The 13,566-nt window shown below is 56.5% G+C and overlaps 1 protein-coding gene across 9 annotated transcripts in view; it reads left to right on the forward strand.

Annotated features, from left to right (window-relative positions):
• Positions 1–13,566, forward strand: part of PCNT (pericentrin) — a 97,864-nt gene that overhangs the window by 17,914 nt on the left and 66,384 nt on the right. For all 9 annotated transcript variants that reach the window (XM_073804614.1, XM_073804611.1, XM_033856287.2 and 6 more), the window contains 6 exons: positions 408–648; positions 901–979; positions 5,461–5,617; positions 6,396–6,601; positions 7,315–7,760; positions 9,041–9,563. In XM_073804614.1, coding sequence (XP_073660715.1) covers positions 408–648; positions 901–979; positions 5,461–5,617; positions 6,396–6,601; positions 7,315–7,760; positions 9,041–9,563 — 1,652 coding nt within the window. The remainder of the gene's footprint in view (positions 1–407; positions 649–900; positions 980–5,460; positions 5,618–6,395; positions 6,602–7,314; positions 7,761–9,040; positions 9,564–13,566) is intronic.

Genomic DNA, 13,566 nt, shown 5'->3' on the forward strand with positions numbered 1-13,566 from the left:
GGTCGGCAGGGTCCCGTCCCTGTGCTTGTAGGACCGAGGTCCCATTTCCTTGCTGGCTGTCGGCCCAGGGGCTGCCCCCGTTCCTTGCCACGCGGCCCTCTCGTCTTCAGGGCCCCCACAACACGTGGAGTGCTTCTCACACTTCCAATCCGCCTGACGTCTGTGCCGGCCTGAGAAAGCTCTCTGCCCTCAGGGCTCTGGGGTTTACTGAGGCCGCCTGGGTGGTCTCCCTGTGCGAGGCCCCCTGTGCCACGTAGCATAAGCCCTGGAGGGTCCATTCATGGGTTCTGGGATGGGGGGACCTTTTACAGTTCTGCCCCCAGCACCACACTGCAGGCTCTTAACTAGCTTCTGATTTCCCCTAAGTGTTTCATTTTGAGATGATGGCTTACTTTCATCCTGTAAAGAGTTACCCGAGCAGCTCCTGGCCCGAGCGTCTCACGTGGAGGGGCTAGAACACCTGACGCGGGCCTTAGAGCAGCAGCAGCAGGAGAGAACCAGGCACGAGGCTCAACTGGAACAGCTGAGAATCTCTTCTGAAGAGAAGTTGAGGGAGGCTGAGAGGGGCCCCCAGGAGGACCTGACCCTGTTACAGCAGCAGCTGCAGGGCGGGAAGGACAGCTCCCCGCCGGAGGCTGTGGGAATCAGGTAAAGCAGTGCAGGAGAACACGTTTATGATTGGGTCTAGACAAGATGACATTAAAGCTGGGCGCCGGTCTGACCCGCGGGCGGGCTGCGGACAGCGCGGTGCTGCGGGGGTGGGTGGGCGCCAGCCCCGCTGCGCCCCCCTGCCGGCGGTCATCCTGTCCTCGGCACAGAAGCGGGATCCCAGGGACAGCGGACTTCGGTGGAGGGGCACCTGTGTCGGGTCGTTACAGCACAGTTTCTCAATTCATCCAGTGCCTGTTCAGAAGAGACGCCTGAAGAAGGAGGAAGAGACCGTCTTGATCAACTCGGCCTTCAGCTGGAGCAGCACGAGGTGATGGGACACCGTTGTTTTGTTTTGAGGTCTAGCTGCCACAGGACATTATGACATGGTGACTGGATGCCTGGGTGTGCTGTGAAGGGTCAGTCTGGGTAACGTCCACCACCACACAGAGGTAGAGTTTTTTCCTTGCGCTGAGAACTTTTAACACCCACTCTCTTAGCAGCCTGTAGAGACACAATACAGCATCGTTAACTGTAGTCCTGTGCTCTACACGACACCCCAGGACTTTTTATCCTCAAACTAGAAGTGTGCATCTTTTGACCCTTTCATCCATTTTGCCCACAGCCCCTCTCCCACCTCTGGCAACCACCAGTCTGTTCTCCATGAGGCGGGTTTTTTGATTCCACATAGAAGTGAGATCAGACAGTATTTGTCTTTCTCAATCTGACTTATTTCACTTAGCATAACACCCTCAGGGTCCATCCATGTTGTCACAAATAGCAAGCTTTCCTTCTTTGTTATGGCTGAGTACTGTTTCCGCTGTGTGTATGTACGTACGTGTGTATGTGCCACATCTTCTTTATCCATTCATCTGCTGGTGGACATTTAGGTTGCTTCCATATCTTGACTGTTGTAAATAGGGTCTGCTGTGAACGTTGGGGTGCGTGTGTCTTTTCCAACTAGTGTTTTTGTTTTCTTTGGTTAAATACCCAGGAGTGGAATTGCTGGATCATATGGTAGTTCTTTTTTTTTTAACATCTTTATTGGAGTATAATTGCTTTACAATGCTCTGTTACTTTCTGCTGTGTAGCAAAGTGAATCAGCTATATGTGTATGTATATATCCCCATATCTCCTCCCTCTTGTGTCTCCCTCCCACCTGCCCTATCCTTCCCCTCTAGGTGGTCACAAAGCACCGAGCTGGTCTCCCTGTGCTATGTGGCTGCTTCCCACTAGCTATCTTACGTTTGGTAGTGTATATATGTCAATGCCACTCTCTCACTTCGTCCCAGCTCACCCTTCCCCCTCCCCATGTCCTCAAGTCCATTCTCTAGTAGGTCTGTGTCTTTATTCCTGTCCTGCCCCTGGGTTCTTCATGACATTTTTTTTTTTGATTCCATATGTATGTGTTAGCATATGGTGTTTGTTTTCCTGACTTCACTCTGTATGACAGTCTCTAGGTCCACCCACCTCTCTGCAAATAACTCAATTCCGTTTGTTTTTATGGCTGAGTAATATTCCATTGTATATATGTGCCACATCTTTATCTATTCATCTGATGATGGGCACTTAGGTTGCTTCCACATCCTGGCTATTGTAAATAGTGCTGCAGTGAACATTGTATGGTATATGACTCTTTTTGAATTATGGTTTTCTCAGGGTATATGCCCAGTAGTGGGATTGCTGGGTCGTATGGTAGTTCTATTTTTAGTTTTTTAAGGAACCTCCATACTGTTCTCCATAGTGGCTCTATCAGTTTACATTCCCACCAGCAGTGCAAGAGGGTTTCTTTCTCTCCATACCCTCTCCAGCATTTTTTGATGATGTTCTATTTTTAATTTTTTGAGGAACCTCCATACGGTTCTCCATAGCGGCTGCACCAGTTTACTTTCCCACCAACAGTGCACGAGGGTGCCCTTCTCTCCACATCCTAGCCAACCTTTGTTATTTGTTGGTTTTTTAATAATAGCTATTCTGACAGGTGTGAGGGGGTGTCTCATGGTTTTGATTTGCATTTCTCTGAGGATTAGTGATGTTAAGCATCTTTTCATGTGCCTGTTGGCCATCTGTGTGTCTTCTTTGGAAAAGTATCTGTTCTGGTCTTCTGCCTGTTTTTTATTTAATCAGGTGGTTTTTTTTTTTTTTTTTTTTTGCTGTTGAGGTATATGAGCGTCTCCATAAACATTGAGAAAGGTTGTGTTTCATTAATCTTTAGTTGGGAACTGGACTGTCTTTATGTCTTCAAATCTGAATTTCCATCCTTTTCACAAAAGCTTCCTTCTGTGACACTGACAAGCAGAGCGAGGCTTGCTTTTGTGTCTCTGGTGACTCCACAGGCTGCATTGTGTCTGCTTGTTTAAAACAACAACCCGAGGTTCATGGCATGACTTGGAGGCGGGTGGCTGGCAGGTCGGGTCCTGCCTGCATCCCATGCAGGCGCGGTCACACTGCTGCTCTCCACGAGCTCCCCAACCGCCTGCGTCGTGCGTGTTGATGACCGGAGAGTGAAGCGCCGGGGCGAGTGCGTGCTGGGCATCTTTTTATTGGCCTTTACGTTTCTCTTCGTTGAACGGCCTCCATGCCGTTTGTTTCTGGCATCTCTAACCTTTGTGGGCAGCGGTGTTCACACGGCTCTCTGTGACAGTGGAAGCCTTCTGCGCCTGTGCTGATGCGGAGCTCCGAGGAGCCAGTGGCTCCCCTGTCCTGCTGCCCCCGGCGCTGGCGGTGGAGGTGCCGTGCTGTCGGCACGGCTGGGCCCCCGGCCGTGCTCCAGGAGTCCTGAGATGGCAGCCTGTGTCCACTTTTCGCACCAGGAACAGGCAGGGCCTTGACTCTGTCCCCACTTCTGGGAAGTCTTGAGCGGCCGTTCGGACAGCTGTTCCTCCGTGTGGCTTGTTCTCTCTCTGACGCTCCCGCGAGCTTCACGCTGCACCTCCAGGCTGGAAGCACCGGTCTCCTTCAATTCTCATTTCTCTTTTTATGTTGCTTTAGGCTTTGATTTGGGGGGGGAGATTTTTTTCTCCCCTCTCCTCTAATTCTGCAGTTGGCTATCTTATTTCCATTGTCATTGTTAATTTCTGGGGCTTTGCCTTCTTGTTCTGTGTTCTTTCCTGTGTCCTCTGCTCAGCGTCAGGGACGGGGTGCCTTTGGTCTCCTCCCCGAAGGCGGCCGTTGGTGTTAAGAGGCCTCTTGAGGCTCCGTGTAGTTCCTGCCGCGTCTCCGTGCGTCTGCGTCTCTGTGTTGTGTGGGGCGTCTGTGGTCCGTGCATTGGTTGGTGACCTGAGGCTGTGCCGTCACGAAGCGTGAGGCACCGTGGGGTCTTGGGGGGCTGTCTGACCAGGCAAGCTCCACCTGGGGGCTGGGGTGGTGGCCTCCCCTCCTGGGGCCATTGGTCTCTACCAGCCTCCTGCTGGGGTCCCTGAGAAGAGGGGCACAGTGGGGTCCCCACGCCAGTCTCCCTGGTCCACAGCCCCTGGGGGTCGTGCAGTCACCTCTGTGCCCCCTGATCCCGCTTCCCAGCCTCCCGGGCGTCTGGGCAGCTCTCAGGCGGCTCCCCGTTCGACCCCTGTGAGCATCCGTGATTCCCGTCTTCCAGCAGTTGGTCACCTTTGGCTTACTGATCACCTCTTTCGCTGTTTCTTCTCCTCATAGGTTTTATGAATTAAATTATGTCTCCTGTCCTCTGAGGGAATATAAAAACGATAGAGTATACGTGTGTTTAAGCAGAAGTCCCGTGTGTGGGCGCGTGTGTGGCGCATGGCATGTGCGGTGTGTGTGCGTGCGTTGTGTATATTTGGCGTGTTGACGCGCCATGTTGACTGAGGGTGCCTGGTGGAGCTCCCCCAGCTGGGTTTGGGAACCCCCATGCCCCTCTGGTCGGCGCCGACCCCTGGCCAGTGTCTCTCTGGTTGCAACTGTTTGGTTGTCCCTGAGGCTGAATGTCTTTTGACTTGTTTGGCCGTCGTGGCCATGTTTCTGCCCTTTCCTCAGGGGCCGGGAGCCCCTTGCTCTCGGCTCCCGTCCCGTCCCCAGTCTCCAGGCACAGCAGCATTTCCCTGTATTTTATCTTTGCTTTTGTCGTCTGCAACTGGCTGTTGCCTGGTGGGGGGTGAGACTCTGGCCCCCTTTTCTTTCCCGGGATGGCGAGTCGCTCTCGTCCGACTTGCTGGGAAGCCCGACCCTTGTGAGCCAAGTTGTGTCGGGAGCGCTCGAGTCCACCCGTCAGTCAAGTTGTTTTCTCCCGTGACCGTATGAGGACTCCAGTCTTGACTTAAAAGATAACTCAAGCGTACTGAGAGCTGGACATTTAGGCTGCCGTGGCCTCTCTGTGATTTTGAGGAAGATGGGGTGACTGGTTGCATCTTGAGGGCACAGGAAACGTTGACACTGCCTCGAGCCCCTCTCGGACCCTGCACTCCAGAGCGTCGTCCTCGGGGGGCAGGCCCAGCACCCGGCTCTGGATGGGAAGCGCAGGGCAGGGCGTGAGGAGAAACCCGGGAGCCGCAGGTGGAGCAGGGCGCCTTGCACCAAGGCCCTGGCCGTGTGGCTGGTCCCGGAGGCCTGGCCCGGGGTGCGGAGGGCGAGGGACGGGGGTCCGGTGGGGGACCCAGTGCCCACAGCTTGGCGTCGGTGAAGTAGGCCCACCTCCCTGCTGGAAGCGAGACATGGGGCAGCAGGCGGCGTGGCCATGCGTGGCGAGGCTCCGTGGGAGGTTCCGTGGGGGTGGGTCCCCTGGGGGGTTCCCTGGGAGGCAGGGATTCAGGAACGAGGCTGAGAGAGTCATTAGAAGGTTTTCTCTGTGATTTCCCAAAGGAGAGCCTGGGGTTGCGCACACAGCTAGAAGGAAACCACCAGCGCCAACTAGCAGCGGGGAAGTCCTCCCAGGAAGTCCAGCAGGAGGCGGGCCTCGCGGGGACCCAGGTGTTGGAAGAGGAGCAGCATGTGTGGCCTTCGGAAGAGCCCGGCCCAGGTGTGTGCCTTCGGTGCCGCTGGGTCGCCGGCAGTCTGGCCTGCAGGGGACGTTCTGGGCGGTGACTGATTCCCACGAGAGCCACCTGCACACGCTGGCCATTCTCTTTGCAGTGTGGGCGCCGCGGGCCCTTCCTCGGGGGTTGAGCAGGCCTGGGCGTGTCAGGAGAGGGCCTGCCTGGGGTCACGGGGACGGAGAAGCTGTGGTCGTCCCCGGGGATGGTCAGGGACCCAGGAGAGCAGACGTAAGGCCGGCCCTGGACACAAGCCCAGGAGAGGGTGGGTCCCACGTAGAGCTGAGGGGGCAAGGCAGAGGGTCCCGCCGTGAGGGCCGGCAGCTCAGGGTCCCCGCCAGGGGAAGAATGCGGCCCAGAGAGCTGGGTCACGCCTGCTGGCGTCTTGCCCTCCCTGTTCTCCTTCCTGTGTGAGGGGTGCCCCACGGCCGCTGCTCGGCACATTCCTGCCAACCAGTCCCTTGGCCACGCTTGGCTCTTCATCGAGCCTGGGACGGTGATGGGCTCTGGCCAGAGGAGCTCTGGGGGTGCCAGGTCCCCCGGCACCCAGGCGGAAGGAGGTGTGGGCCGCTCAGCACGGGCCTGCTCGTCTGGGCCTGGGGCTCAGTGACCGCTTGGCTGAAGATGGGTGTGTCATGTCCACTCCTGACACCAAGCCCGCACGGGGAGTTGCAGGATCTTCGTGCAGGTCTGAGGCTTCTGAAGGTCAGTGTTTAGTCTGAGTTGCGGGTCAGCCTGACGGTCCTGCCCCCTGGTCCCCTGCAGAGCTCTCCCGGGTGCCCCTCCTGTGTGCACACAGCACGGCCTTGGAGGTGGCAGCCGGAGACTTGGGTCTGGAAACCATGCACAAGGCTCATCTCCTGCTTCTTCTGACGGAGCTCAAGGAAGAAATCGACCTCTTAAAAGTAGAAAATCGAAATTTACACGAGAAATTGCAGCACGAAATCCGCCTAAAAGAGGACTTGGAGCAAGTAAGTTGAAACACCTCACCACTCTGCACTTCCCGCGCCCACCGGGGCCCCGTGTTAAGCGGTCGGGGTCAGCGCAAGCCCCCGAGGTCCACCACGCCCTCCATCGGGAGCAGTGTTTGCTTGCTGGGTGCCTTCCTCGGGGTCGGGATGGGATGCCACCTGAGCTGGGGCCCGAGTGTGCTCCTTACAGGGGCCTCCAGTGCTCAGGGCAACTGGCTGGGGTCCTCCGAGGGGTCCCCTGTAGAACCTGGAACGTTCATTATGCAAGTCCAGGGACTTGGCCTGGCGCTGTTTGCTGCTCTCCTGTGGCTCCGTCCTGGCTGGTGGTGGTTCCTCTGTCTGGGGGGTTGGCCTTCCCTTGACGGGAGGCCCCGTACATGTCTGATCCCCTGGGCTGGTCTTGGCACCGCAGAGGAGCTCCCCTTTGCGTGTGTGTCCAGACCTGCCAGCCCCAGAGGTAACAGTCGGGGCCAGGTGCCGGGATGCAGACACGTTTTACTTAAGCAAATAGTCTTATATTTGTGCATTTTAGGCTCCTTTATTCCCATCAGGATAAGAAACACTGCCATTGCTCTGTTCAGTGCGATATGTTATGGAACTAGTGCTTGTATGTTGTGGAACTTCTCTCTCTTCAGAGATGGATTTGGGTCGTTGCTGCCAGTGATCTTTTCATTTAATTTCCTCCTTCTTAAATAAAATTGTGCTTTCTGCAGGTGAAATGTACTTTAGTGGAAGCCCACCAGGAAGCACTGAAGAGCGCTAAGGAGAAGCTTGAGCTAATGAGACGAGGCGAGAGAGAGGCCGAGTGGGAAGTCACGAGTGAGGACCCGAGGAGAGGGGCCGAAGAGAGGCCGACGCAGCTGCTCCTCGAGCTGCGGGAGCAGGCCGAGTCCGAAAAGCTGTCCATGATGCACAGGTTTGAGCTTCGAGAAGCCGAAATGAGGCAGCTGCAGGACCAGCAGGCAGCCCAGATCCTGGACCTGGAGGGGTCGCTGATGGAGCAGCAGGGCCGCCTGAGGCAGCTGGAGCTGGGGCTCTCGGGGGACGAGTCTCTGCAGTGCAGCCAGTGTGGCCGGGAGCTGGGCGGTGGTCTGGCCCCCACGGACCGGGACCACCTGAAGGAGGACTGTGCTCTCCAGCTGAAGCTGGCCCAGAGCAGGTGGGTGACGTTCCTGTGGCCCCCTGCTCAGTGCGGAGCCGCCCGCCTGCCTGGGTGAGGCCGGTCCCCAGGAGGGCACGCGTGGCTCTTGGGGCTGCGGGACCTGCTGGCAGCAGCAGCACCCCCGTCCTTCCTGCGGAGCCCCTGTCCCGTGATCCACGCTGCCCTGCATGCATGTGTGACAGTCGTTTGTGTTCTTTGCACGGTTTACGGTTTCAGTAGCAGAACTTCAACCTCATTTATCATAAGGACGTGTGGTTCATTTCTGAAGTTTCTTGTGTATTTTAAACTCAAACGATTTAAAAAAAAAAATAAAGAGTTTTTCTGGACTATGTACGTACTTCCCTGAAGCTTTAAGTAGATTTAGAGTGTGATTTGGTTTGCTGCCTCTTTGCACATCTGGGCTGTAGTGACCAGGGGGGTTGGTGAGCCCTGGTGTCACCGGAGCTACTGTTGGTTTTGCTGCTTCTCATGCGGCAGCTGCACCCCAGCGTCATGAGGCAGGTGCAAGAGCTTCTGCTCTGGGGTCTGAGAACTGAGTTCAAATCCTGACCCACTGTGTGAGCTGGAAGGACGCAGGCACGGTGGACAAACTCATGAGGCCTTAGCGCCCTCCTGCATGGGCTGATCAGTGGAAAGGCTTTCGTGGTGTCTGGTCCGCAGTTAGTACCTGAATCCCATCCCAGCTCTTGTCACTCACCTGGACGCACCATGTGTGTGTAATGGGTGCCCCGTAGAGATTCTTCCCTGCTGGGGTGCTGGGTGCTTCAGTTAGAGGGGCGTCTCCCTGCTTCTGTGTTTGCTAGCCAGTGTCACCTGCAACTCATTTAATTCATGCCCCTAATTCACTCCGAAGGGGTTTTGGGGGTCTTTTGAATGCTCTTTGCAGCCCTGTTGGCTCCTGTAAACGATGCCGCTGCCCCTTCCCTGTTGAGGTCCTCTCCTTCCCGAGGAGCGGTCACACCTGCTTCCCTGTGGAGTCTGTGGAAATGTGTGTGTGGTTTCTTGCTGGGGGTCCTGTGTCCTGTACTTCAGTCTGTGACCGGGGACGCCTGGGCTCTGGCGTCCGAGCTCCTCTGGCTTCGTGGGCCCCTTGGCTCTCCGCTCACGGCTGGCAGTGGGGCTCAGGCCACCTGCAGCCCCGGGAGGTGGAAAGAGCAGGGAAAATCTGGGCACGATGGTCTCACCAGCAGAAAGTGGTGTCTCCTGTGAGGAATGTGAGGTTGGTGCTTTTGTGGCTGCACGCTGGCTCTCCATGTGCACTTGGCTGGTCTCCTCAGGTTTTTAGAAGAACGTCGAGAAATCACAGAGAAATTTGCTGCAGAGCAAGACACTTTCCTGCGGGAGGCCCGGGAGAAGCACGCCCGCGAGCTCCAGCTGCTCCAGGAGAGTCACCGGCAGCACGTCCTGTCCTTGACGGCGGAGCTGGAGACCCGGCACCAGGCTGAGGTGGACGTGCTGAGGGCTTCTTTGGAGCGAGAGTGGTGGGCTCTCTCAGAAGCCCGCGTGGCTGAGCTGCAGACAAAACACGCTGCGGAAATCAGTGCTTTGGAGACCAGACACGCGTCACGCCTGGACGCTTTGGAGTCGCGTTACCTGTCTGAGATGCAGACCTTGCTGGGCCTGGAGGAGCAGCTACAGAAAGAGGATGCTTCTCACCACATGGTCTTGACTTGGGTGTTAGAGAAGCTGAAGCTGAAACACGATGAAGAGCCCCAGTCCACAGAGGACGGCCTGAGAGCGGGAGAGAACACAGAGCACGTGGAGGGTGTGAGAGCCTCCTGGCTGCGCGGAGCTCGCCAGGTGAGGTGCGGGGCTTTGCCCTTCCCCAGGACTGGTGTCTTCTGTTGCCCATGTGTGTCAGCTGCACGTGCGTGTGTGTGTGTGTGTGTGTGTGTGTGTCCCAGGGACAGCGGTGGGTTTCCTGGTGAGGCGGGTACAGAACAGGGAGTTTTACGCGTTTTTTGGTCTCAGGTTCCTTGGTGAAGGCTTTGGATCTCTGATCCTGGAAAAATGTGCACCTGTGCCTGCGCACAGCGTTGCCTGTGAGATTTCAAAGGGTTCAGAGCGCTCCTCGGGGCCTCTACCGATTTCTGTGAGATTAAACCCTCTGTCCTGTGTCAAGAGCAGCGACTGTCCCCTTGGCAGGCGCTCTCAGCGGTAGTATGAAAGGAGCTTCTGGAGACGGCCCCATTGCCCTGGCCAGCGCTCCCGTTTCCTCATCTGCAGACCCATGGCACTTGTAGGTCGCGAATAGGATGCACTTATTTGGCTAGAACATCATCACGTAGCGGGAATTCAGCGTGGGGACGGGCTGCTCTGTGCCCACTGGGCCAGGTGTGCGCGCCAGGCACTCAGGAATGATCCTGTTCTGGCCCTTCATACTTTTGTCACGTATGTAAGAAGTAGATATTCAAAATTACAAAGCAGGAAATCTCAGCCTTGTGAGAACACAAGGACCAGGTAGAAGCTTCGCTCGTGACTGAGACGTGCTTTATGCGATGTTCCCAGGGGGGTTTAAGCCCCTTTGCTCCTGGTTTAGCTTGTTTAAGGCTGGAAGGAAGAAGGCGGCCTAGTGCTGAGCGGTGTGGTGGCTTCGTTTCATGCTTCGGCGCTGCCCGTCCTGTGTGGTCTGCGCGCGAAATCTTTTCCTTTTTTAAGAAGTTTCTTTATTTGGCTGCACTGGGTCTTGGGTGCAGCGCGCGGGATATTTGTTGCCGTGTGCGGGATCTTTAGTTGCGGCGTGTGGGATCTAGTTCCCTGACCAGGGATTGAACCTGGGCCCCCTGCTTTGGGAGCATGGAGTCTTAGCTACTGGACCACCAGGGAAGTCCCTGCAGGCGAGATATTGAACAAATTCCCCGAGGGCTGAGCACATTCCACCTGGGGTCATGAGCCTCTGGCCTGTCCTTGAATTCGGGCCCCAGGGCAGGTGTCACAACTCCTCCCTGGGCATTGTCCTTTGGTGTGAATTTGGAGCGCTGTGGTACCCCCAGGCCAGTCCAGTGAGTTCTCAGTGTCAGCTTCAGTTTCCTCCCATGCAGATGGATGTGTGGGGAAGGGGGCTTGTTCCCAGCCTGTGGATTTAAATTAGATTCCCTGGGATTATAGGGTTTGAAGAAGATGAAGTCTAAAAGAATATCAGGAGGAAGAAGTACGCATGTTTTACATGAGAAAGCTATGTATTTTAAACCATGGCTTAATTTTATTAGTGTAAAACGCACTTGTAGGAAGCACGTGGAGTGTTTCCCACCTTGCAGGTGGGAGGTGTGTGTGGGAGGCAGTGCCATGTGGACTTGCTCTCTGCGGGTGGAGCTGGTGTGGCCTGCTAAGGGCCTGCCCCTGGGGCAGCAGCCAAAAGCAGCCATGCAGGAGCTCAGGGCTGGGCACGTGGCCGAGAAGCAGGTGCAGGAGGCTCCGCAGGAGGGGGCCCCACAGGTTCCTTCTGGGCAGCGGTGGCTTCAGGGATGGCCTGGGGGTCAGGCTCTGGCCCCCACGGGGATGCTGGTGACATCAGCAAAACCGCTGGGCCTCCTGAGGCTTCTCCTCGTGACCAGAGCCCTCGGGCATACGTGAGGCCCGCAGTGGGGTGGACGCTGGGCAGGCCTCACACCTGCCAGGAGGGCCCGAGGCCTGTGCTCAGCAGGGGTGGGGTCTCTCAGGGGCTGCCTGTGCCAGGTGCCCAGCAGGAGCTCCATGTCCTCTGCATCCCGTGCTGCACCCCAAACCCTGGGGCCCATGGTGCAACCCGGGGGCACAGCCCTGCACAGACTCCGCCCAAGTGCCCTCTGGCCCGATGTCCTGTCTTCTTTGTTCTCGTGGCGCCGGACACCTGCTGCCTGGCAGTTTCTGGAACACCCTGGCTGTGACCTCCTCTGAACTTGGCCTTGTCCCCCACCTGGAAACTCCCACTCTTGCCTCTCTTTCGTCAAATCGTTTTCTCCATGAGCGCTTCCTTCTGGGATGGCCCCTCCGTCCGGGACTCATGGCCCCGCGCCCTGTGCCCTGCATGGCCCACGGTGCGTCTGTGGAGCGTGTGCCACGTGCTGCGCTCCTCTCTCCTGCGCTCTGCTCAGCGGCGGCCCGGGCCCAGAGCGGTGCCCAGCCCGGGGCTCCAGGGCAGCACGCCCGGGAGGGTTTTGCTGCCAGGGACCCCATCCTGCACACCTCTTCAGGGCAGTTGTTGCCGAGGTGCCCGTGGCCCTGCCACACAGTGTCGCTAGGATCTCGGAGGTCAGGTGGGCAGTAAGGCCTGGCATTCGCTAGGTTTCCTAAGTTAATAGTCAGTGCTCTTAGCTGTGTGTGTACATATTGACCGATCTGAAATTAGCATGTAAACTGTTTTTTCACATGGAAGTTCCCAGAATGAGAATTAGTGGATTGGAGAAAAATAAAGGGAAGCATAAATATGACATTTATCCCTTATGTTTGGTTGAAAAGTCTGGGAGTTGGCATTTTTCTTGGTTTGCTCCTTGGACCCTGAGATGCCCTGAATCCGGGTTTCCCATGTTTGGGGAATGAGAGGACAGGAGGGATCCACACCCAGGAAGCCCATGCCCACAAACGCTCAGAGAAACACGATAAAAGCCCGGCTGAGACCAGACATGCAGCTGGTCACTGATAAAGTCCCACAAACCGTCTTCTCTTCACAATGTCATCTTACTCAGGTTTCATTAAAGAGGACAAAACTCCCTCATCCCCCTCAGTGTCCCCTCAGCCCCCATGTCCCCTCAGTGTCTCCTCAGCATCCCCTCAGTTTTCCCTTGAGGCAGGAGATAGATGGGCCCAGGCTGAACAGTTTCTCCCCTGTGGACAGAAGCTCCATAAAAGCAGGGTAATGGAGGAGGCTGGGCCCTGCCCAGATAGAGATAAGAGACCATATATTCCTCATTTTCCTCATTCTCGAAGTCAAGGAGACCCTCCCGACTACACGTGCGCAGAAGGGCTCCTTGGAGGTCCGAAAGGAAGGGGCGCCACCTCATAGTAAGTGATGCCAGCTACCCAGATAGGCCTCTTCGCTGGAATCCATCTTGGCTAAGAGATGTGTACGCACGCATGGGAGGACCTTGAGATACACCAGATACAGCAGAACCAGGCAGAGCAGGATGGTTGGTCAAAGGAAACCGGGAAGAAATGCCCACGAAAGTGATTCAAACTGCCATGAGGGCGTGACGCTCTCTCTGAGCCTGCCCGTGTGTCTACTGTACTCTTTTTCCTTCTAAAAAACACTTTACTTGCTTCGCTACTTTCCGTCTCTCTGCGGAAACTCATTTTTTCATAGCTGACGGGCCAGGGCCTTGTCACTGGCTGCTGGTCCCTGGTGGTCCAGTGGCCAGGGTTCAGCGCTCTCACTGCCGCTGCCCAACCTCAATCTCTGGTCGGGAGCTGAAATCCTGCTTCAAGCCGCTGCAGGCCGAGGCCGCCTGAGGTCACCCTCACCCCCGCAGCCCGCTTTCTGTCCCTGCAGTGTCCTCAGCGCCCCAGCCCCTCGAGCTCAGTCCTCAGGGGCCATTACGAGGGGTCAAGTGGCTGCCGGCATGGTGCTGGCTGCAGGCACCGTGGAGGAGACGGTGGTCCTGGCTGCAGCCCAGTTGCTCTCGTGCCCTCGTGAGCAACGTCCTCCTCTGGGGCGCTGCCCTGAGACCTGCTGACCTGTGGAGGTGTCTGAGTTTCATTTCTCTAATCCTCTGAAGAGTCAGACTCTGCCGCTGGCCTTCCCTGGTATTTATTGGCTTACAATCCTCTCTCCAAAGAAACTTGGTTGGATCCTGTTTGTTCACTCTGATGGTTCTGTTACCTGGTCGTG

This window comes from Tursiops truncatus, chromosome 4 (assembly GCF_011762595.2).
Source record: "Tursiops truncatus isolate mTurTru1 chromosome 4, mTurTru1.mat.Y, whole genome shotgun sequence".
Taxonomy (NCBI): Eukaryota; Metazoa; Chordata; class Mammalia; order Artiodactyla; family Delphinidae; genus Tursiops; species Tursiops truncatus.